General features: G+C 38.5%; 1 protein-coding gene across 4 annotated transcripts in view; it reads right to left on the bottom strand.

Moving 5' to 3' along the window:
• The window catches only part of NETO1 (neuropilin and tolloid like 1), a 166,807-nt gene that overhangs the window by 68,746 nt on the left and 74,145 nt on the right, over positions 1-23,916 (bottom strand). For all 4 annotated transcript variants that reach the window (XM_002713649.5, XM_051851106.2, XM_051851104.2 and 1 more), the window contains exons 5-6: positions 9,104-9,145; positions 8,858-8,985 (exon numbers count right to left, since the gene is read on the bottom strand). In XM_002713649.5, coding sequence (XP_002713695.3) covers positions 8,858-8,985; positions 9,104-9,145 — 170 coding nt within the window. The remainder of the gene's footprint in view (positions 1-8,857; positions 8,986-9,103; positions 9,146-23,916) is intronic.

Genomic DNA, 23,916 nt, shown 5'->3' with positions numbered 1-23,916 from the left:
TTCAGTTCTGTATCCATCAACCACTCTCTGTCTTCTGCCCAGAAACTTCCAGCTGATTTATCAAGGTTTACTTCACGCTCGGAGAAGGATTTCATGCCTCTCACTCTCCAAAAACGACAGAATTATTTCCCACACTTGCTCTGCTAAAATACTTTTAGGGCATATTCAAAATTCCTTCTACTGAATTGTGTGTTTCTGGAAAGGGAAGCAGCCACATATATTTTTGTCTTTAAGAGTTACACCACACTTTGCACACATTAAATACTCCATAAAACTGTGTGATTGGATGTCCTCGTGAAGAATGAACTGACTGGAAACTCTATATTCTTTACTGGTTCCATGTAAATGTTCAGCCTTCTCCAAATATTTATTGGGCATTTATATATTGCTTTATGTTATGCAAGTAATGGTAGTTATATAGAACAGTTGATAGTGCATTTTACTGTAAGAAGTTATAATTCTCAAAAGCAGTTATAGTTTAGAACTAAGATATCAAAGTGTGAGACAACGTGCTGCAGACTTGTGAGCAGCTGAAAATACACTAGAAGTTTCAACTGAGGAAATTCTGGTATAACTGAAGAGAAAGAACAGAAATCAGGGACATGGATGAAATTGAGAAACAATGAAAAACTGCTGAAGCCAGCCGGCACCGCGGCTCACTAGGCTAATCCTCCGCCTTGCGGTGCCGGCACACCTGGTTCTAGTCCCGGTCAGGGCGCTGGATTCTGTCCCAGTTGCTCCTCTTCCAGGCCAGCTCTCTGCTGTGGCCAGGGAGGGCAGTGGAGAATGGCCCAAGTGCTTGGGCCCTGCACCCCATGGGAGACCAGGAGAAGCACCTGGCTCCTGGCTTCGGATCAGCGCGGTGCACCGGCCGCAGCGGCCATTGGAGGGTGAACCAACCACAAAGGAAGACCTTTCCCTCTGTCTCTCACTGTCCACTCTGCCTGTCAGAAAAAAAAAAAAAAAAGTAAAACTGCTGAAGCTTTATTATGTTTTCCAAAGTAAAAGTGATTTTATACATAGGCAATCTGTAATGTTTGTTAGAAGCTGTCATAAAATTCCCAAATATGTTGATGCTAATTTTAAACTAACTGCCACTGCTTCAGCCTAAGGCAACATATGCCCAGAAAATCCTCAGACCCAGGTTATAGCTTTGTTTTATTCTATCAAAACTCAAATACTACTAATGTAGTCCATCTATGATCTACTCTTCCTCAAACAATATTATCCTCCTGAATTTACTGAGAGAATCCTTATGTGTCTGATTTCTGTTAGGCATGTATCTAAAAATGCTAAATTCTCCAGAAGACCTGGATTGAGTTCCTGCAGCCCAGCTTTGACCAGGTCCAGCCCTAGCTGTTGTAGGCATCTCTATTTTTAATTTCTCTGTGTCTTTTTGCTTTTCAAATAAATAAAGACATTTAAAAAACTTAAAACTCCCAGCTCTGGTTATGAGGCTGTTTCCACTAAATTGGATTGTCCCTGCTGGATTCAAGTAAAGAGAGTGAAAATATACAAATATAAACCAGAGTTATAGCCATAAAGGAAGCAAACTATAACAAAATAAGTCATCTAACACAAATAAACAATCAAGAAGCAAAATCACTTCCTTTTCCAATAGGAATTTTTATAAGAAAAAAACAGGATAAATTTAAAAATTTAAATACATATTTATATTCTAAAACATTATGAAACAAATGAAAGATAGCCTATAAGATCTCAAAAGGATATATGATTTTCATTGCAAACATACGTGGTTGTAAACAGGAGAAAACACTGACAAGGCTCAACGACATGGGGCACTGTACTACTCGCAGTGATGCTGCTTTAGCATAGAGTTATGGAAATGGAATACCATGCCCAGAGAAAGAAAATACTCCATTCAGGTAACTGCTCAGCTAACTCAACAAAGATATTTAGTTGCTGGATGCTTTCATGTGGAAGTGTTTGCCCAGCCTACTGTACCTGAACAATCATTTCAAGTGTCTTATGCAGCATATCAAAACACAACTGGAAATGCTAATTTATTATCAGGAAAAGTGAGTCTACAAGGAATGTTGTCAAGATTTTAAGACACTGCTAATGTATTATCCTACTCAGACCTCCCAGAAACAAGCCTTTGTTGTATTCAGAAAACCAAAGTGTAGGGGCCAGTGCCGTGGCTCACTTGGTTAATCCTCCGCCTGCGGTGCTGGCATCCCATATGGGCACCTGGTTCTAGCCCCGGTTGCTCCTCTTCCAGTCCAGCTCTCTGCTGTGGCCCAGGAGGGCAGTGGAGGATGGCCCAAGTGCCTGGGCCCCTGTACCCGCATGGGAGACTGGGAGGAAGCACCTGGCTCCTGGCTTCAGATTGGCGCAACTCTGGCTGTGGTGGCCATTTGGGGAGTGAACCAACGGAAGGAAGACCTTTCTCTCTCTCTCTCACTGTCTATAACTCTACCTGTCAAATAATAAAAAAAAAAAAGAGAAGAAAACCAAAGTGTAGAAAATCCAGGTAACTTTCCCAAAGTGAAACAAACCCTCAAGCAGGGGACTGGAGTTGACATCAGATCTGCCTGATACTTGGCTTCTCATCACACTAGAAAGGTACAATTGTAAAGAAACCAGATGCAACAAAAGAAGTAATCAAATAGCCAAAAGCAAAACCAGTTCCATTTTCCTAAAGGGGCTTAGACACATGATTATGAGAATATATATGAAATTAATAAAAAATCAATGTGTTTCTCTGACAGAAACAGCTGTCTTAAAATATCTTAAGTGAGATTATTTTATATAAGGGTGCTGCTAAAGTTAGAAATTTAATATGCATGCTTTTCTTCTGGCAGTTCTAAAGAGTGTCTCCATTTTCCAGATGAGGTGACCGACTTGCATTTGTATGTGAAGTGAAGCCTTTCAATCTCAGAGAATTCAATATTTAAAGAGCATTCCTATGAAACAGAATGCTATTTACAGAAGAAGTGAACAATTATAGTCATTAGATTTTTGTAATCAATTCTGAAGCATTCAATTATGTTTGGACTTCAATCTTTGTAACATATAAAAAATAAGATATATTTGTAGGATATTCATTTTACCGAGACCAAAGCTACTAGTGCACCCAAATTCCATTAGCCAGAGAAAGTGTTCAAGCTTCCCCACAATAGCTCTAGTATAAGGGTACTTCAATAAGTTCATGGAAAATGAGCTAAAAGATAAGTTTATTTTATGCAAAAAATTTGAAATCCATGCATGGTTTTTTCATAATACAAATTTTCAATGAATTTTTTAAATAGTCTATTTATTTGAGAAGGTGAGAGAGAGAGGCTGAAAATGGGAACTGGGAACTCAGTCCAGGTCTCTCATAGAGGAGGTAAGAACCTGATTGTTTGGGTCATTAGTGCTGCCTCCCCAGGCCAGATTGAGATCAGGAGCCAGAGTCGGGTAGCAATGGCAGGTGCTCTGTCCAGTACAGGACACAGGTGTCATAACCACTCGACCAAATGCTTGGCCCTTGATGAAATATTTGAAGACCCTAACCTCAGATAAGCCATAGAAAAGGTCTTTTTCCATTATGACTGGAATGACTATCTTGTCAGCTTAAGGCTGTGGCATAATCATGCCAAGGGAAAGAGTTCTTTAAAGTCACAAATTACAGAAATCTCTTTAGTGCCTCTACTGAAAAAAAGAGAAAATGATCAACAAAATAATATATAACTCTGGTAAAATAGTCAGATTATAATCTCTTCTCAGTGAATCATTTTGATGCATTCTTCTTTGTAATCAATCACAAAGACTTCAAAGAGACAAGATGATTTATTGAATGGGGCATGGGGAATTTCAGCGCATATAAGCAATTTCTAGTAGTATCTGTTTTCCAAATCACAACAGAATGGAAGCAGACTCTCTTACTCTATGCCGAGCAAACAAATCCAGCTAAGAAATATATTTACAAAGAAAATTTAATAGCAACTTGCTTGACCTGGTCACTCTCCCCTCCATGTTATAATTATATACAGAAAATAAGCATTAGGTAATTATTAAAGACTTGTCTAAACAGCTTTCTCCATAATAAACAAAAGTGAAATACACCACTCAATGAGAAACGCTGCGCCTGCTTTCAATATTCTGGACTATTTTACAAGTAACAGCATGCAGCCCAGGATTTCTAGGATTTGTTTTATTTGTGACCAGATATGGTACTTTAGACTGCTAGGGAGGGTAGCTCATGAATCTGGAGAGCAGCAGTAGCAACTTCTTTTTAAAAAGAAAAACTACAACATCAAAACATTAAATGTTAACACACACAGACACATACACACATAGGCATACAGATACGAATCAACAAATTCATAATCAAATCTTGACACAGAGTTCTAAAATGATTTTTTGGTTTGCATACACAAGTACTGAAATATTTAAAGTCCATCTAAGCAGTCTTTCAAGGCCTGACAGCACAAAAATGAGACTTCACTAAATAAATAGCTGAAGCACAATGTTTTCATTATAGTTATATTTCCATTAAAATGTTTACTTACACACATTTCTTTTCATCTTAGGGAACACTGGCAGACTCAATCTTGAGAACCCTTTATACATCTCATTGTAATCAATTGTTACTACCCCAGTCCATTGCATTCATTTTATATTGCCACATAACAGATTCACACAAATCTAGTAACTTGAGAAAAAGCACTCCCTTATTTTCTCATAGTTCTGGGGGTTGGACATATTCTGAACCTGACTCTCCCTTGCAAGTTCTTTACCTTGAGGTTTTAGGATGAATGCCCCTGGTCTTTAGATTACTATTTGCCAGGAGTCACTTCACTGCTGGAACACACTTCTTGGTCCTCTGATTTTCTGCCTCTTTCCCTCACTTCTTGATAAAACTCAGTGCTTTTCAAGAGCTCAGGTGATGAGAAAAGGCTCACCTGAGAACCTCTCTTTGGATTAACCCAAAAGCACCTGATAGGTAGCTTCAATCTCATCAACACAATCCTTTTTTGCCAAATGATTTCACATAAACGGGTGTGTGCTACTTAAGGATAAATTGGGGCTGACAATCTTGCCTGTATAAGATTCCGCCTAAAACATTTCAATCTATCATGTAAGTAACATTAACACAATTGTGTAAAATACTGTTGAGTTATTGTATTTGCCAAGTTTTTATTGATTTGATAATAATCTGACTCAAAATACTTTAAAAATCAGCTACAACAAATTTAAAACTAATTTACCATATTAAATGATGGGTAAGTAGTGAAAGCTACAGTTCTATCCTCCAATAACATTACTCATTAAATTAATTTCCATAACTTATCTGCATTTTTTATGTCTCTAGACTCTCTTATCCTGTGTTAGCAAATGATAAGTATGTAAAGTGATGAATTTGTTAATTCGTTTTAATTTGTCCACAAGCATACATCAAAACATCACAATGTGGTGCATAAACAGACAAAATTATCATTTGTCAATTAAAACTAAAACTTTCAAGAGCAGTTTAAAATTAAATTAAAAGGCAGTGCCTTCAAAGTACTGTGGTTTTGTTACACCAAACTTGACCAGGATTTAGGAAATCTTTAACTTGCTGCAGCTCTGTTACTAAGCTGTCAGATAATTGGGCAAGTCACTTTTTATAGATCATTAATTATGTTCTTGAGAGACACTCATGTTATCCATGCCAAAAAAGTACTTGACTTCCAATTATTATACAAAACGCTTGCCAAATTCTGCTTGAATCCCCACTGTGGCATGTTACATGATCTCTATTTTCAAAATACGAACTTCTGTATATTGAAGTGGAAGAACTATTTCTCGCACAGTAAACTGCGGTACTGAAAACCATGCAGATCAAGACTCATTCCTTCTTTATATATAGCAGTCTCTGAAACCTCTGAGGACTGTTTACAGGGTCTTCCTTACAGACGTCTATCAGTTTATCTTTTCCATGAATTTGAATTGAATAATAGACATTCTGCTTGTCATGGGCAGCTACAGATTCATAAGGACTAGTGTGGAGGCCAAGAATTTCAAATCCTTCCATGGCTTGCTCTTCCACCATCTGGGTCAGGTGCTCTTTCCTGGAGCAGAATCAGAACTGGACCTCATGATCTTTTTCCATCTCTTGCTTTGCAATCCATTCATACACAGAATACATGCTACTGGGGCATCTTTTACACCTTATTGTTAACTCAAATAGATCTTCATGATCTTGACTCAGCTTTGAAACAATCCAGGCAATAACACATTACGAACTCTCCTCTGGCTCGAGTTTTCCAGATTCTGAGAAACCTGGATTAACAGTGTTCTAGTTAACGGGTGCCATTTGCATTATTTTCAAATAAAGAAGATACCGTATATTTTGCATTTGACAAAAGGTCAAGAAGCTTATATAATTCATATAAATTTTAGTAGAATCCAAGTAAACTATTTAGCACTTTCATTGTGCAGTATGATTCAGTCACCAGGAACCATTCAAATATTCACCACAAGCCATTTCAAGGGTAACTTGGGCTTTGATGGTCTGTTCTCATAAGCTGCTAGGCTCTCCATAAAAATAGAAAGCCCACATAGGCAGTAATCTCCAGTTTTGCTTTTCTCCACAGCAGTCAAAGCCATTTCCTGTCCTCTAACCTTTAATTTAACAGAGGCGGCCTGTCACAATAGGGCCATCTTTGTCCAGCTCTGCGGGCGGCGTCGCCTTTGGGTCACAGAATGTCAGCTTCTGTAACAGACAGGTACACTAGGTATTCTTGTTCTGGGATTGTACAGAAGACAGCCTATTTACCAGCTGGGGAAAAGCAGCACGTATTTACACTCTCACGAAAGCCTTCTCTAACCAAGCAGTGACAAAGATGTTGCTCATGTCTGCAAGGAGTGGCGCACATATTTCCTGTTAAAAAAAATCGTTAGAAAATCTTTCATTCATAGAGTTTAAGAAAAATGAACAGCACTTCTTGAGAATCTGCAAGTTATGTAAGAGAGCATAATAGCTGCAATCTGGCTCTTTTATCATCATGTAGTGCAGATTCATGTTTGTGCTGCCAATTGTTTTTGTCTATAAAAAAAGAATAACCACGTCTTTCTTTTGTGCAATCAAGTTTTTCAAAGATTTGCTCAGACGCAGAGACCTGTAAGAGTCAAACGGAAAGCTGAAAACTGAGCCCTCTCTCTGTGATTGGATGTTTGGGGGGAAATGTACCAATTTGGGGATTTTTATACACGAAACTAGAGACATATTCAGGGGAGAAGTAAGAGGAGAAAGACAAAAATTTCTGGAAATAACAGAAAATTCCCCCCAAAGTGATTCGTTTTGCTGTTTCATGCTGAATGTTAGGTCCCCACGATCTGCATGTGCCCAAGGCTTTCCTAGGCTTTCACCATCGTAACTGAGTGTCCACCATGGGGACCACTGCCCAGTCTCATGCTGGCAGCATCAACTCCTCTGTCCTCCCTTCTCAAGGAAAAGTTGTTTTTCTGAAACGCAAATCTGCTCCTGTTGCTCTCCTACCTCCCTCTTTCATACATCACTGGTGCTCTCAGGATGAGGTCCAAGCTCCTCAGGTGGCCTGAAGAGCCCTCCAGATGAATGACTCATCACCCTCCACACTCCTGCCTTTTGTAGGTCTCACACAATTACTTTAAGTCCTGAAAAAGCAGACCCACAGAGTCCATGCCTGTGAAGATGCACGGTTCTCTGCTGCGTGCAGCCACCATTTCTCACTCTGGTTCTGCTGAGACCCTGGAAACTCACTGGTTCCACCTTTGACAACACCATGCTGTGCATGTGGCCTTTCCCCTCACTCTACTCATCCTCATAAACATCATATGATCTTATCTGATTGCTTGGATTTTCATTACATATTGGTTTAAGTACTAAACTGAGAATCCTGAGGATAAGGGCTGGTGAGACCATTTCTCTGTAACACTGCTTTTGAGTTTATGGAGTCACTGAACCAATTTATTGAGTAAACTGTTTCAACCTCAATAAATAGTCAACTACAAATGTAATAAATCAATAATGTTTTGTTCTAACTCTATACCTCACGATAAGAGCAAAAGGACGAGAAAAGCAAATAATCAACACTTTGCAATTATGACAGGTACTGGAAGAACATTACATAAGCTCAATATTTCTGAAGCTAAATCCACAAATAGGCTAAATATGATTGCTGAACAAATGTTTTCTAAGCGGATGCCTGAATCTGAGCCCACATTAGATTAGTTTTAATACATACAATACTTCTAATTTTTATAATGTGTCATCTACATATAAAAATTAGTGTGATCAACATAAAAGCTAAAACCTTGGTGTGTTATGGAAAAAAAAAACACAAAAGGCTTGGGAATGCTGCACCCACATTTCTCATCTCATTCAAAAGAGACTTAGTAGAGGGAGGGTCTGTCCCACTGAATGCGTGCAGGTTCTCATAAGTTCGGCTACCTCTGCCCCTAGCCTCACACACCTGTGTTTTCCATGTCAGAGATACATGATTTTTAAGCCCTGGACAACTTCTCCCACAAATATGATTTGAGATTAGAAGACAAATTGTAGATACTGACAATAAGGGCACAAGTGTAATTATCCTTAGAACCATGCATGTGCATAACACTTGGAGCCATATTTCCCAGAGGTAGACTTACCATAGAGATTATGTGCGGGTCCTCCAACGATCTCTCCAGTGCACTCTCCCTGCTGTTGTTTCTCACACTGAAAGTTATTTGGACAGGGGAAGGCAGAGAGCACTTCCAAACCAGAATAAAATGATAGCCTGGTGTTGCATTTGAAACCTGCTGAACACGTGCAGTCACTTCGGGGCAATGTGTGCCTCAGGCATATCTCAAGCAGCCTGTGCCATCTAGGTTTCATCCTAACACTGACCTTGGATCGTGGAGGTGCCCGGATGTACCACTTGCAGTCCACAGCCTCACCGGCAGAAGCTTTGCCCTCCTTCAGAATTTGCATGGACTCCACAATTCCTTCAGGGCCGCCCATCTCAAACTCACAGGCTAAATGACAAAATGCCAAATCAACACACAACAGTAGAGCTTCAGTAATCAACCAAAAGTATGCTTTATGGCAGAAGATAAAGCCTTCTAAGCATTATTAAATATCTATTTTACTAACCTGGCAATGGTTTCAAAACCCCAAGGTCCTTAAAGTCAGGATCTTAAAAATTAAGAAAAAAGACAATTAGTCCTATTCTGCATTTGTTACTTAAATTAATATTGAGCAATATACAATTAAATTATCTATAAATCAGCCTAAAAACACAATAGGGCAAATTAAATGGCAAAATGCATGATAAGGTTACTCCTGAAGCATTTATTTATGCACCATGGTATCACAACTGGATTTTTCTCAATATAAAAGAGCACATTTTAAAAAGCCTTCCATGGGTGGGCACTTGTCCTAGTAGTTAAGATGCAAGTTAGGCTGTCCATGAGCTATAGCTGAGTCTCGGCCCTTGAGTCCCAGCCCCGCCTTCTCAGTGCAGATCTTGAGAGGAGGCAGTGATGGCCCAGTGCTTGGGTTCCTACCACCCATGCTGGACACTGGATTGAATCCCTTGCTCTTGGCTTTGGCCTAGCACCGTCCTGGCCCAGTGTGTATTTGGGGAGTGATCCAGCAGATGACAGCTATCAGTCTCTCTCTCTCTCTCTCTGTCCCTCTCTGTCCCTCTCTCTCTCTCTCTCTCAGAAACATTTTTTTTCTTTTTTACACAGTATTTTATTTTTTTAAACTTTTATTTAATGAATATAAATTTCCAAAGTACAGCTTATGCATTACAATGACTTCCCCCCCATAACGTCCCTCCCACCCGCAACCCTCCCCTCTCCCACTCCCTCTCCTCTTCCATTCACATCAAGATTCATTTTCGATTCTCTTTATCTACAGAAGATCAGTTTAGCATACATTAAGTAAAGATTTCAACAGTTTGCTCCCACACAAACATAAAGTGAAAAATAATAGATGATTTTTTAAATGATGATGAAATCAGATCAGACCTATTGTCATGTTTAATCCCAGTGAGAGTCAAGTTGGGAATCGATAATTTTTTTTTTTTTTTTTTACAGAAGATCAGTTTAGTGTACATTAAGTAAAGATTTCAACAGTTTGCACCCCCATAGAAACACAAAGTGAAATATACTGTTTGAGTACTAGTTATAGCATTAAGTCTCAATGTACAGCACATTAAGAACAGAGATCCTACATGAGGAGTAAGTGCACAGTGACTCCTGTTGTTGACTTTACCAACTGACACTCCTGTTTATGGCATCAGTAATCTCCCTATGCTCCAGTCATGAGTTTCCAAGGCTATGGAAGCCCCTTGAGTTCTCCGACTCTTATCTTGTTTAGACAAGGTCATAGTCAAAGTGGAGGTTCTCTCCTCCCTTCAGAGAAAGGTACCTCCTTCTTTGAAGACCTGTTCTTTCCACTGGGATCTCACTCACAGAGATCTTTCATTTAGGTTTTGTGTTGTTTGTGGGTTTTTTTTTTTTTTTTTTTTTTTTTTTTTTTTTTTTTTTTTTTTTTTTTGGCAGAGTGTCTTGGCTTTCCATGCCTGAAATACTCTCATGGGCTTTTCAGCCAGATCGGATCTCAGAAACATTTTGTAAAAAATCTTCTGAAGCTATCCCTGCATGAAGTCATCCACAGAAATCCTACTCATTGTCTGTAACTCTATCATTTGAAACTGGACTTTGTTTTGGGAGGCAAAGATATACAGAGGTGGGTAACTACTATCAGTTAGTTCACTCCTCCAAATTCCTGCAAAGGCCAGGGCTGGGCTAGGGCCTAAACCAGGAACCAGAAACAATCCAGTTTTCTACACAGGGACAACTGACCCAATCACTTCAGCTGGCACTGTTGCTTCCCAGGATATGCACTGGCAGGAAACTGGAATCAGGAATGGCGTCCAGCACGCCACTGTGGGACATAACCACCAGGCTAACCACCACGTCCCCGTCGGTGCTTTAGACGGTTAATTTAGGGGTCAGGCCAAGTTACATGTATTTCAGATGTGACTCTTTTGTCTGATTCAAAATATTCAGTAAACTGTTGAACACACTTTCAGCTGGGATATTGAGAACATAAAGTTAAGACTTACAACTTCCATCTCCACTCCTTAGACTGACACATCCACGCTGTTCTCTCCAAAGCTTCGTTTCACACCATGCTGGCTTTGTTTCTCCTACCCTCACTCTCCTGAGTCTCTTTTCAGTGGACCTTGGGTTCAAGCGCCCACTCTCCTGGACTCAGTGTGTGATTCAGATCAAGTGTGTTTCCTCATACGACTCAGAAGCACCCTACCCCTTGTAAACTAAAAAGGTGGTCTCACTCTCATTTCCTAGAATTCATTTTGAGATAGGTTCATGGCCAACGAAATACAGATGGACTCTGAGAAGCTCTTCCTCACACAGAGACAAGGCATACACAGTTTTTCTGGCTAACGTTGTACCCTGTTTATACTGAATGCTTTGGAATCATGTGCAGTGGTTCACTTTTGATGTGGACATGTTGTAATACAAGAGCTGGCTCTCACGATGAGAGGAATAGAAATAAAGACTCCTTGAAGCCGCCATGGAGGCACTGTATATAACCTATTTTGTAGCTGAATTTCTCTAGGTTCTTTGCTTTTTAGAACAATACATATTCTTAGAGCCCCAGTCACTTTGCATTGGATTTTATTTTACTAATGGGTGGGTAAGTTATCAACACACAAGATGTTTTTAAAGATACACAGATGATTTAAAAATGATTTTGCATTTTAATATATTGTTGCTACTATGTTATTGGCTATACGTTAAATATCTTATAAAGTTATAAATATTTTATGAGACATTGTTCAACAGTGACCTAGGACTGCGATATGAAAAGGTAACCCTCTTCTTGGAGAGAATTAGTCTGGCTATTAACATTGTGTGTGCCCATAGTGACGTAAGTATTTCTGTGTGTCTCTTTGCATGTCTGTGTGCATGGATGCCAAGGACGCTCACACAAATTCAGTTACCTTCTTTAAAGGTTATTTGTGTGTGTGTGTGTGTGTGTGTATGTGTGTGTTTTCTTGTTCTGACAAGTGGTAATGTGCACTGGTTTGTTGAAACTGATAAACATCAACTAGTCACACAACAATCCAGTTAAATCAGCTATGTAGACTCAGTTGTGGTAAGACATGATTACAGTGTGCTAATAAATTTTGAACCAAGATACAAATTCTTTTCTATAGTTGTTTTAAATAGTCTTTTACCATTTGAAAAAAAAGTAAAGAAAATTCATGTAAGCAATTTCCACGAAGAGATATAGAAACAAAAGTATGGACTAAGATAGTTCCTTGGTAGTGATTTTTTTCTTTCAACTAAATCAGTGGATATTTGTTCATTTTTTTGACAAATATATATCAAATACCTACCATGCACAAGAAAAGAACTAGTTCCGGTAACACTACTCAGCCGGGTGTTGCCACAAAGCATTTTATTGGTATTGAAGGGACCCTTTCATATTTTCAAGCTTACCCATGCCTGGTATCTACATTTTTTTGCTAATGCTGAATTATATTCATTATTTGTATTCACTATCTCCTTTTTAATTAGAATGTTTGAGCTGAACATAGCTATTCTTATAATTTTTGTGGAAATGTAGTTGGTATTCTATTCTCTACTTTGAAGGCTAACATTTGTCATTTTTATAATTCATGCCAGACAATGTTGAGAGAAATGCCAGTTCTGGGAATTGGAAATTTATTTTTGTCTTTCTATTAATAGGGATAGTGTTTGATGTTTCAAAAAAAACTTTAGGAAAAATAATTTTTAAAAATTCCCTTTGTATTAGTCATCAGCAGTATCACAAGAGTAGATGGCCCATATAGCCTGAAAAAAAAACAAATGATAAGAAGGAGATGTTTTGAGATAGCCTAAATATTATTTAAGTGTATAAGGACTGATTGATTGCCCAAGGTTGTCTGGGGACAATGACATAAATTATTAAGCAGATGTATGATAGAGCTGGACTTAGACTAGTCTCTACTATGGATCTCTCTCCAAATTTATTCCCTTTGATTAAACAGACTTTTAGAAAATGTAAACCAAATCCTAAGCTTTCCTGGCCTTCTATTGTTCTTAGAAGGAGACCACAACTCTTTATAATGGGTTGCAATACTTTGTGTGCTCTTGCCCATGCAACTGTCCCCTCCTGTCTCTCCTCCTATTATAGTTTTCCATTTTTATTTGTCAGACAGTCCAGGCTGATTGAAATTACTTTTCCCAGGTCTCCATAGCTCAATTGTTCTCATTCTCCATGCAGTAGCACAAATTCTATATTCTCAGAAAGACCATCTTTGACAAAGAGATACTGTTGTACTTTCAGTTCTAACCAGGCTGCTCCAGTTCTGACCCAGCTCCCTGCTAATGCACCTGGGAAAGCAGCAGAGGGTGTTTCATGTGCTTGAGCACCTGCCACCCATGTGGGATACCTGGATGCTGTTCCTTGCTCCTGATTTTGACTTGGAACAGACCTGGCTGTTGCAAGCATTTGGGGAGTGAACCCATGGATGGAAGATATATTCTTTTTCTCTCTCTTACTCTCTTCCCCTCCCTTCCTCCCTCCCTCTCTCTCACTCTCTGTTGCTTTGCTTCCAAATAAATCTTAAACCACCTACAAATAAAGTGATACTGTCTTCTATTCCCTTTTATTCTCTGTTGGTTCTTACTGCAAATTATTTTGCCATTTGTTTATTTTCTATTCATCTTCTAAGCACACCAGTCCAGGGTCAAGTCAGCTCCCTGAGGAAACCTATACCTCCTCATCCTCTTTCTATTCAGAATATATAACAGTGCTTGAGTGTGACAAGAGCAAAATAAATGATACTGAGTTTAACATAATCTTCTGCATGCAAAAATACAGTTAGTTACTTTGTACCAAATTAAATTTCTTCTATGTTAATGTGTTTGCGAGGCTTTATATGTCCATTTTCCCCACCCACAGATTTTCACAGTAAATACATCACATTCCTCTTTACCAAACTTTTTAAATTTTCTTCCTGGCCACAGAGTAGGAAATTTTTCTCAGCATGCCTTACAACTAACTTCATGGGGCTGTATACCTAAGTTATGTAAAATAAAAACTAATCAAAAGTTTCAAGTTTATTTGCAGGCTAGGCTCATAAAAACATGAAAAAGATCTCCAACTCCTTCTTTCTTCTATACTCAGTTTAAATAGCCACATTGGACATGCAGAATTCCCATCAGTGTCGCTTCCTAAATGAGTGCATGGAGTACACACTACTTTCATTAGAGTTTACAGAGGGAGAAATGAGCCCCAATTATGTGAAATTGATGAGACTGTTTATTTTTATGACATTGCGATTATTATCCCCCTAGCTCAAGGGGGCCCCTTTCATGGTATCCAAAACTCAAACTATTTCCATAATAATACTAAAATGCTATTTGGTTTTGCACTTTAATTTTCTCAAGAACGTATGGCAGAGATAAATGAGTTTTATCTAAAAGTAAAATAATTATGGAACTTAGTAATACATCTCTGTAAATAAAAGCATATTTACACCAGATTTTTATGGTGAAGGATGAGGATTTGTCTCAGAAGGGGAGGTTAGAAGACTCACTTTCTCCATCACAGTCACTGCCTATTTTTGAAGCAGCAGAAAAAGATAACATGATCAGTCAGCAGGTTTCCTACTCATGGAAAGGAAGATTGGTTTCAAATAAAATTTTAAAACTGTGAACAAAAATGAAAATCTGGCAAAATCTGGTTTTCCCTAGGCTTTGTAGATGTCAATAATTCACCTTATTAGGACTTCAACAAATATTTTGTAACAATTTAATGTGACAATTGTATCACATTATTATTTTGAGATAAATAATTTGAATCCAAAAAATAGTACAAGGCATTTTATATTGCTTTTTAACTAATTAGTTTGAGAGACAGGTAGCAAGAACCCTCATCCACTGGTTCACTCTACAAATGCCTGCAGTGGTCTGGGTTGGGCTGGAGCCTGGGGATTCAGCTGAGGTCTCTCACAAGGTTGCCAGGGATTCAATTACCTAAGCCATCACTGCTGCTGCCTTCCAGAGTGTGCATTAGGACCAAGCTGGACGCCAGTGCCACGGCTGGGCATCAAACCCAAGTGCTTCAACGTCAGGCATGAAAATCTTAACCAGTGTCTTCATCACTAGGCTAAAAGCTAACCCCTTGAATTTTAAAGTGCAGGCATCATTAATTCTTTAGAAGCTAAATATCACTCTTAAAATTAAAAACAGTAATGCCATTGAGACATCCCACAGAGAGGGTATTGTATAGTCTTGTCTGAGCTGGCCACTCAAAGAACTAAGGAACTAATAAAGCCATTGTCAGCTGCCATTGCTGAATGCCTACTAGGGGACAACTCAGTGGTACCAAGGACAGTGCCACTTACGAACAATACAGTGACACACTGATTTAAAGTTTTACCAAAGAAGACATAGTTAATTTCTTTTCCACAGAATTTCACTTTCCTCCAGTAAGCCACTATAGATAAACAATCATGACAAGGCTTTCTTATTTTGCTTGAATTGTGCCAATATCAGCATGGATCAATTATCCAAAATTATCTTTCATGTGCATGCATTTTAACAAATGCAAGTTGTACTAAAATTCTGAGATCTCTGCATAAGTTAGCAGTCATAGCACAACCAGGTTGACATTTGCATTGAAAGTGCAAATGCAGTGATGGATCTTAGCTAGTATTCATGACATACATCACTGCCATGCACTGGCAGGAAGAAGTAACTAGATGATCTCTTTCATGAAGCACTACAATTATTTTCAATATAAAATACTTGGTAATTTTTGAAATTCTATAATTTGAAGTGTGAAGTATGGATCAAGTACTTATGCTGCAGAGTAAGCTGTATTATAGGTTTCTTAAGGGAATGCACTTCAGCAGTTGTCTGAATTGTGCACTGAACTACCTCCTTTGTTGATGGAGCACCATTTTTGCTTGAAATGCATATTGCAGTTATACAGAAGTGGATATCTGGCAGTCATTTTCTGGGAAATGAATAAAATGAATATGTTGACTTTAAGGAAAATAACATTATATTTGTTGCCAGTGATAAAATTTAAGCTTCAAGTGAGGGAAAAATATTTGCTACTGTGTACTTGACAGCTTCCCAATACTTGGATAGTTTATAAATGAAATTGGTGGTGATATGAACAAATATTATTTTTGATATTGCATAGAGAGATATGTCAACATTTGGAAGTCTGCATAATAGCAATCCAATAACTGCCAAATGAATGATGCCTGATGCTAAATAACCAAGTGTGGATAAAAAAACACTTGAAGAAGAAAACATATTCCTGGATGTAAATGTAACAGAATAAAAAGAATTCACTGATCTAGTTTCAAATCGCCTATTTCATCTAACCTTTAAGAAACTGTCACTAGTTGAGGTTTGGTGTGGTATAAAAGAATAATCTCTGCTATTGGAAGGCTCTCTCTTCTCCCAACTATATTTCCATGAGTCTGGTTTCTCTGCACCTGTTTCCATTTCAAGAACACTCATGGAAGATGTAACACATTAGCAGCAGTGAGAAGCCTGTCTCCTAATAAATCAGACATAACATTTGCTAACATAAAAAACAATGGTATCCTTCTAATTAATATTTTAATATATGTTAACATCTTAATATTAATCAATGCCTTAATAAAATATGCTTTTATATTAACATATAATTGGTTTATTAATTTACTTCTATATGAGTTAATAAATATTTTAAAAATTCTTTTTTTTTAGGTGACACAATTTTATTTTATTTTATTTTTTTTTAAACTTTTATTTAATGAATATAAATTTCCAAAGTACGACTTATGGATTACAATGGCTTCCCCCCCATACCGTCCCTCCCACCCACAACCCTTCCCTTTCCCACTCCCTCTCCCCTTCCATTCACATCAAGATTCATTTTCGATTATCTTAATATACAGAAGATCAGCTTAGTATACATTAAGTATGGATTTCAACAGTTTGCTCCCACACAGAAACATAAAGTGAAAAATAATAGATGATTTTTTTTAAATGATGATGAAATCAGAGCAGACCTATTGTCATGTTTAATCCCAGTGAATTTTAAAAATTCTTATGATAAGTACTGACATCGCTAATGAGTCAAAGTACTTTGATAATTTCTAAGGTAGGAGAGGGGTTTTAATAACAAATGGCTTCAGGACTTCCACTCTAAATAAACCCGTATTTGGATTAAAAATATGTATACCAAAATGTTAAAATTCAACTCAGGCTTGTGTAATGCATTTATTTAATAATGCAAAGAAGTTCGCACACTGCCAGCTATGCTGCAGTAGAACTTTCTGGGAACGCTGTTGCACTCACTGAGTAGGACTGAACCATACAGAGGCATCTTCATTTTACACATGAACAAAAGGGAGTGTTGGAAAATTTATTAATGTTCTTAGGCCAAGATAAAAATAGCTTCAGAGCTTTCTCAGAACTCTGAACAACGCTCTGCATCTTTCCTAGCCTGTTTTGGTGGCCTTCTAACCCCTGTGCATCACATCACAGAGAATGAAGTGCTCCTGAGCATAAAAGTGCACGAGACAGTACAAGTGTCTGACGAGGCTGCGGAACCAGATCTACAAAGCTTCCCATTTCAAAAATCCATTTTTAATCACTTACTCTGACCCTATCGATACCCACTGTATGCATGAACTGAATGTACCCCATAAATGTGTGCAATTGCTACGTTTTTATAGTCAGGGTGGTTTCACTGAAGGTTAATAACTATTTTCACCAAATTTCTACAACCTCGGACATCTATGCTTTAAGCCTCATTCTTCCGTCTTTTCCTGACAAGTAGATGATGAAAGCAACATTCAACAAAATCGTTATTATTTACCGAGTTACCTTACAAGCTCAACTGACTCAGAAAAATTACTTTCTCAGGCTTATCTGTTCCTAACTCACTGGCGTTTCTGATCATCCCCACCTCACAATCACTAGCACACATCTTCTCGTCCACCCATTTTCAATCCGCCTTCTGCTATCTACATCCTTTCTGATAATACATTGGCTCAAGTTCCTCCTCATTTAAAATCAAACCAAAATTTCTTCTTTAATTTTTTCTCTGTCTTCCCACGCTTTCCTGTCCTTACTAAGCTCCCAAATGAAATTCTAGATGTGATACTTCTGCATCTTCTACTCACACGTGAAAACTCTACAATGTTGGGGCCAGCACTGTGGCGTGGTGGGATAAGCCTCCGCCTCTGGTGCCAGCATCCCATATGGGCACAGGTTCGTGTTCAGGCTGCTCCTCCTCAGATCCAGCTCTCTGCTTATAGCCTTAGAAAGCAGTGGAAGATGGCCCAGTGCTTGGGCACTATACCCATGTGGGAGACTGGAAGAAACTCCTGGCTCCTGACTTCAAATTGGCCCAACTCTAGACATTGTGATCATTTAAAGAGTGAACCAGTGGATGCGAGATCTCTGTCTCTCCTTCTGTCTGTCTGTAATACTGCCCCTCAAACAAATAAATGAAATCTTAAAAAAAAAAAAAAACCTACAATGCCTATAAACCTGAAACTAACTGTGTATGTGCTCCCTTCTGTATCTGTCTGCAAACTTCATGGTGCTGACCCCGATTCTTACTCAAGATCGAAAACCATAGTGTTTATAGTTTTTGAAATCAGTTAACTAAATTTAAAAAGCTATTTTAAAAAACAAGTGCCAAAATTTCTTGACAACAAAACACTGAAACAGCTTGCATAATCATATTATTTTAATAATCTGATTTATTTCACTTATCTCTGGAAGCAATACTGTTCTAGCATATAAGTCCAAAACATAATTGTTTTAAACCTATTTTCAAGCTTTACTCTTTCCTCTAAGTATGACACTGGCAAGTTGTAGCTTCTCATTTGGAATTTGTCTTCCTAGTGGTTATACATATCATGAATTCATTTCCCTAGTTCAAGAAAAAAATTTAATTCTATGAAGTTTAGAAATCAAAACTCACAAATTTACAGAAAATAAGTTTTCAAATTCTTGAAAATATTGATATATTTATGGCTTGGGCATGCTTTTTCATTCTATTTGCTTGCTATAATTATAGAAAGTTTCCTTAAGCTGGCGCTGCAGCTCACTAGGCTAATCCTCTGCCTGCGGTGCCGGCACCCCAGGTTCTAGTCCCGGGTGGGGTGCCAGGTTCTGTTCCGGTTGCTTCTCTTCCAGTCCAGCTCTCTGCTGTGGTCCAGGAGTGCAGTGGAGGATGGCCCAGGTTCTTGGGCCCTGCACCTGCATGGGAGACTAGGAGGAAGCACCTGGCTCCTGGTTTCGGATCGGTGCAGTGCGCCGGCTGCAATGTGCTGTCCGTGGCGGCCAATGGTGGGGGGGTGAACCAACGCAAAAAGGAAGACTTTCTCTCTGTCTCTCTCTCTCCCACTAACTCTGCCTGTTTTTTAAAAAAGGTTTTCTTATTTTGCTTATATCCATATTCTCAAATACAACTATTTCCTACATCAATAGTGTACAGAATCTTAGTTCTTGTGATCACAGTAAATAGACTTTTAAAAAATTTGCTTTTGATAGTCACAAGTTATTCTATTGGGAAAATATACATTTACTCCACATACTAAATAAGAAACTGGAGGGGAAAGGGGAACGGAAGTCATCAGAAGACTAAAAAGAAGGCATAAACAGAATGATAAAGAAAAAAAAAAAACAAAACCTGGGGTGTCCCAGAGACCCCAGGAAAGGTCTTGATTGGTAGTTAGCAGCATCCACCCTTCATTCTCTCAGGCAGTCAGCGTCTCCTACATCACACAGAACTCAAAATAAATGAGTCCATCTTCTGGATCACGTTTTTCACTGGAGGTGGTTTAAAAGGACGTTCTTGTTTGCACAACTAAGGTACCAACACCGTTGATGAGTAAAACCCCTTCACTATCGTCTTTCCCCCAATTACTCCATGTTCACCTCATCTCTGATATCTACTCATGTATACGGATATTCACAAAAAGTGCTGCTTACTGATCATGAAGGAAATGTTGACTATGGAAGAGTTTAGAGTTGACACTATGGCACTAGATAGTGTGGGACTGGGGCTGAGGGCCTAGCCTGGCAATACAGCTCTGTGAGGACCCTGTGACAGTTAAAGTCACAGGTTTGTGACCTGGGCTAGCAGGGGTGGCAAAATTAGCATAGGAGAACTCCCTGGAGTGACACACCAAGAGTCCCAAGTGGGGGGCAGTACACAGGTTAGTGTGTAAGTGATAAAGGGTGGCAGTATCCTCTCTTGTCCTCTTCTGTTCCATTTTAGGTCACTGTAAGCAAAAGCTGTTTCATAAGAGTAAGTTATGTTTTCTGGATTTTGTTTAAATATATAAATTCAAGAAGAAGCCTTATATGTTACAGTTCACTAAATATGCTAAGAACATAATTAAGCTGCATGCAATGCAAATGCAACTTCAAGACAAGATCTTTTGTGCTTCTAAATGGAGTTGGAGCAGCATCTAACCGGCAACTTTGGGAGTATCCTCTGTTGGTGCCCTTGGCAAGGACACTAGAGTTTTTATGCCAGGCACTAGCAGCACACATGGGCATGTGGAGTCATCATGGAACTGGAAGAAAAGAGCCGATGCACAATGCCAAGGGCTGTCACTGCCAATAGATTGGCATGGGAGCATACAGGAGGTCCCTCTTGTTAAATCCTGCAGAAGCTCATGGAATGATTTGAATAGCATGAATTTGTGCCAATCTGGACAATGAAGTTGCCACATGCTGTCTTCAAATGTAAATGTTTCCTAACTTTCAAGCTGCCACTCTCAACTCTGTACTCTTTGAGTTGCTGCCACTTTTCTGTTCTTGAAACCCACAAAATCTAAATATACACTTTAATAAAATCAATATACAATACATACATAGGCAGAAAGATTTAAATGAAAATGACAAAAAATGATATGACAATCAGTACAGAAATGAAAAAAGGAAGGATATTATATTAAACAAAGACTCTGTAGCAAAAAATATCCTACATGGTGGATCTCTGTGAAACTCCAATGGAAAGACGGGGCCATTAAAGAAGGACGTACTTTTCTCTGGAGGGAGGAGAGAACTTCCACTTCGCTTATGGCCGTGATTAAATACTGATGGAGTCTGTGTTCACAAAAGGCTTCTATAGTCTTGGCAGCCCATGGCAAGAGCCTTGGGTGATCACTGACATCATAAACAAAAGTGTTAACTGTTAAATGAACAACAGGAGTCACTGTGCACTTACTCCCCATGCCCCATGTAGGATCTCTGTCCTTCATGAGTTGTACTGAGAATTAACTGCAAAACTTGTTCTCAAACTGTACTCTATATACTGCGTGTGTGTGCGTGTGTGTGTGTGTGGGTGCAAACTGTTGAAATCTGCACTTAGCATAGAGTTGGTCCTCTGTATATAAAGCTAAACTAAAAATGAGCCATAATGAAGAAGGGGAAGGGAGAGGGAGTAGGAGGTACAACGGGAGTCGGGGTGGGAGGGTGGGTACGGCAGAAAGAACCACTATTTTCTTAAAGTTGTACCTATGAAAAATGCATTCATTAAATAAAAGCTTTAAAAATTTTAAAAATTAAGCAAAATGAGCTTAAAAGCAAAACCAAAATATATAATCAAAAAGTAGATCAAGCACTTTCTTAAACAATCCTGAAATATTGATACTGAAAGAAATACACTGGACCTGACAGCATTTGTCGACAATATTCCACCTTCCAAGCCATCGATGCCTGTCTTCAGAGAAACTGGAGTAAAAATATTGACTGGGATTGGTACAAATCAGAGAACTTGCAAATATCAACGAGATAATGAAAGGGACATAGACTTGTTAAGGTGCAAAACTTAATTCAGGATCTCATTTTAAGCAAAACAGAAATAATTACCAAAATTTCAGAATCTTTATACCTTCACTTATTTTTTAACTTTTATTTAATATATATAAATTTCCAAAGTACAGCTTTTGGATTACAGTGTCCCCCCATAACTTCCCTCCCACCCACAACCCTCCCATCTCCTGCTCCCTCTCCCATTCCTTTCATATCAAGATTCATTTTCAATTATCTTTATGTACAGAAGATCAATTTAGTATATATTAAGTAAAGATTTCAACAGTTTGCACCTGCACAGAAATACAAAGTGAAAAGTACTATTTGAGTACTAGTTATAGCATTAATTTACATTGTACAACACATTAAGGACAGAGATCCTACATGAGGAGTAAGGGCACAGTGACTCCTGTTGTTGACTTAACAAATTGACACTCTTGTTTATGGTGTCCTAGGCTCTTGTCATAGGTTGCCAAGGCTATGGAAGCCTTTTGAGTTCGCCAGCTCTGATCTTATTTAGAAAAGGTCATAGTCAAAGTGGAAGTTCAGAGAAAAGATACCTCCTTCTTTGATGGCCCGTTCTTTCTACTGGGATCTCACTCACAGAGATCATTCATTTAGTTTTTTTTTTTCTTTTGCCAGAGTGTCTTGGCTTTCCATGCCTAAAATACTCTCATGGGCTCTTCAGCCAGATCTGAATGCCTTAAGGGCTGATTCTGAGGCCAGAGTGCTTTTTAGGACATCTGCCATTCTATGAGTCTGCTGTGTATCCTGGTTCCCATGTTGGATCGTTCTCTCCTTTTTAATTTTTTTCAGTTAGTATTAGCAGACATTAGTCTTGTTCATGTGATCCCTTTGACTCTTAATCCTTTCATTATGATCAATTGTGAACTGAAATTGATCACTTGGACTAGAGAGATGGTATTGGTACATGCCACCTTGATGGGACTGAATTGGAATCCCCTGGTATGTTTCTAACTCTACCATTTGGGGCAAGTCCGATTGAGCATGTCTCAAATTGTACATCTCTTCCCTCTCTTATTCCCATTCTTATATTTAACAGGAATCACTTTTCAGTTAAATTTAAACACCTAAGAATAATTGTGTGTTAATTACAGAGTTCAACCAATAGTACTAGAACAAAAAAAAAATACTAAAAGTGATAAAGTATTACATTGTTCATCAACAGTCAGGACAAAGGCTGATCAAGTCACTGTTTCTCATAGTGTCCATTTCACTTCAACAGGTTTCCTTTTTGGTGTTCGTTAGTTGTCACCAATCAGGGAAAACATATGATATTTGTCCCTTTGGGACTGGCTTATTTCACTCAGCATGATGTTTTCCAGATTCCTCCATTTTGTTGCAAATGACTGGATTTCATTGTTTTTGACTGCTGTATTGTATTCTATAGAGTACATGTCCCATAATTTCTTTATCCTGTCTACTCTTGATGGGCATTTGGGTTGGTTCCAGGTCTTAGCTATTGTGAATTGAGCTGCAATAAACATTAGGGTGCAGACTGCTTTTTTGTTTGCCAATTTAATTTCCTTTGGGTAAATTCCAAGGAGTGGGATGGCTGGGTTGTACGGTAGGGTTATCTTCAGGTTTCTGAGGAATCTCCAGACTGACTTCCATAGTGGCTTGACCAGTTTGCATTCCCACCAACAGTGTCCCTTTTCCCACATCCTTGCCAGCATCTGTTGTTGGTAGCTTTCTGTATGTGAGCAATTCTAACTGGGGTGAGGTGAAACCTCACTGTGGTTTAGATTTGCATTTCCCTGATTGCTAGTGATCTTGAACATTTTTTCATGTGTCTGTTGGCCATTTGGATTTCCTTTTTCGAAAAATGTCTATTGAGGTCCTTGGTCCATCTCTTAAGTGGGTTATTTGTTTTGTTGTCCTGGAGTTTCTTGATATCTTTGCAGATTCTGGTTATCAACCCTTTATCTGTTGCATAGTTTGCAAATATTTTTTTTTTCATTCTATCAGTTGCCTCTTCACTTTCCTGACTGTTTCTTTTGCAGTACAGAACCTTCTCAATTTGATGTAACCCCAATTGTTAATTTT

The sequence above is a fragment of the Oryctolagus cuniculus genome, chromosome 10 (genome assembly GCF_964237555.1).
Source record: "Oryctolagus cuniculus chromosome 10, mOryCun1.1, whole genome shotgun sequence".
Lineage (NCBI taxonomy): Eukaryota > Metazoa > Chordata > Mammalia > Lagomorpha > Leporidae > Oryctolagus > Oryctolagus cuniculus.
This window is presented reverse-complemented; position numbering and strand designations above follow the sequence as displayed.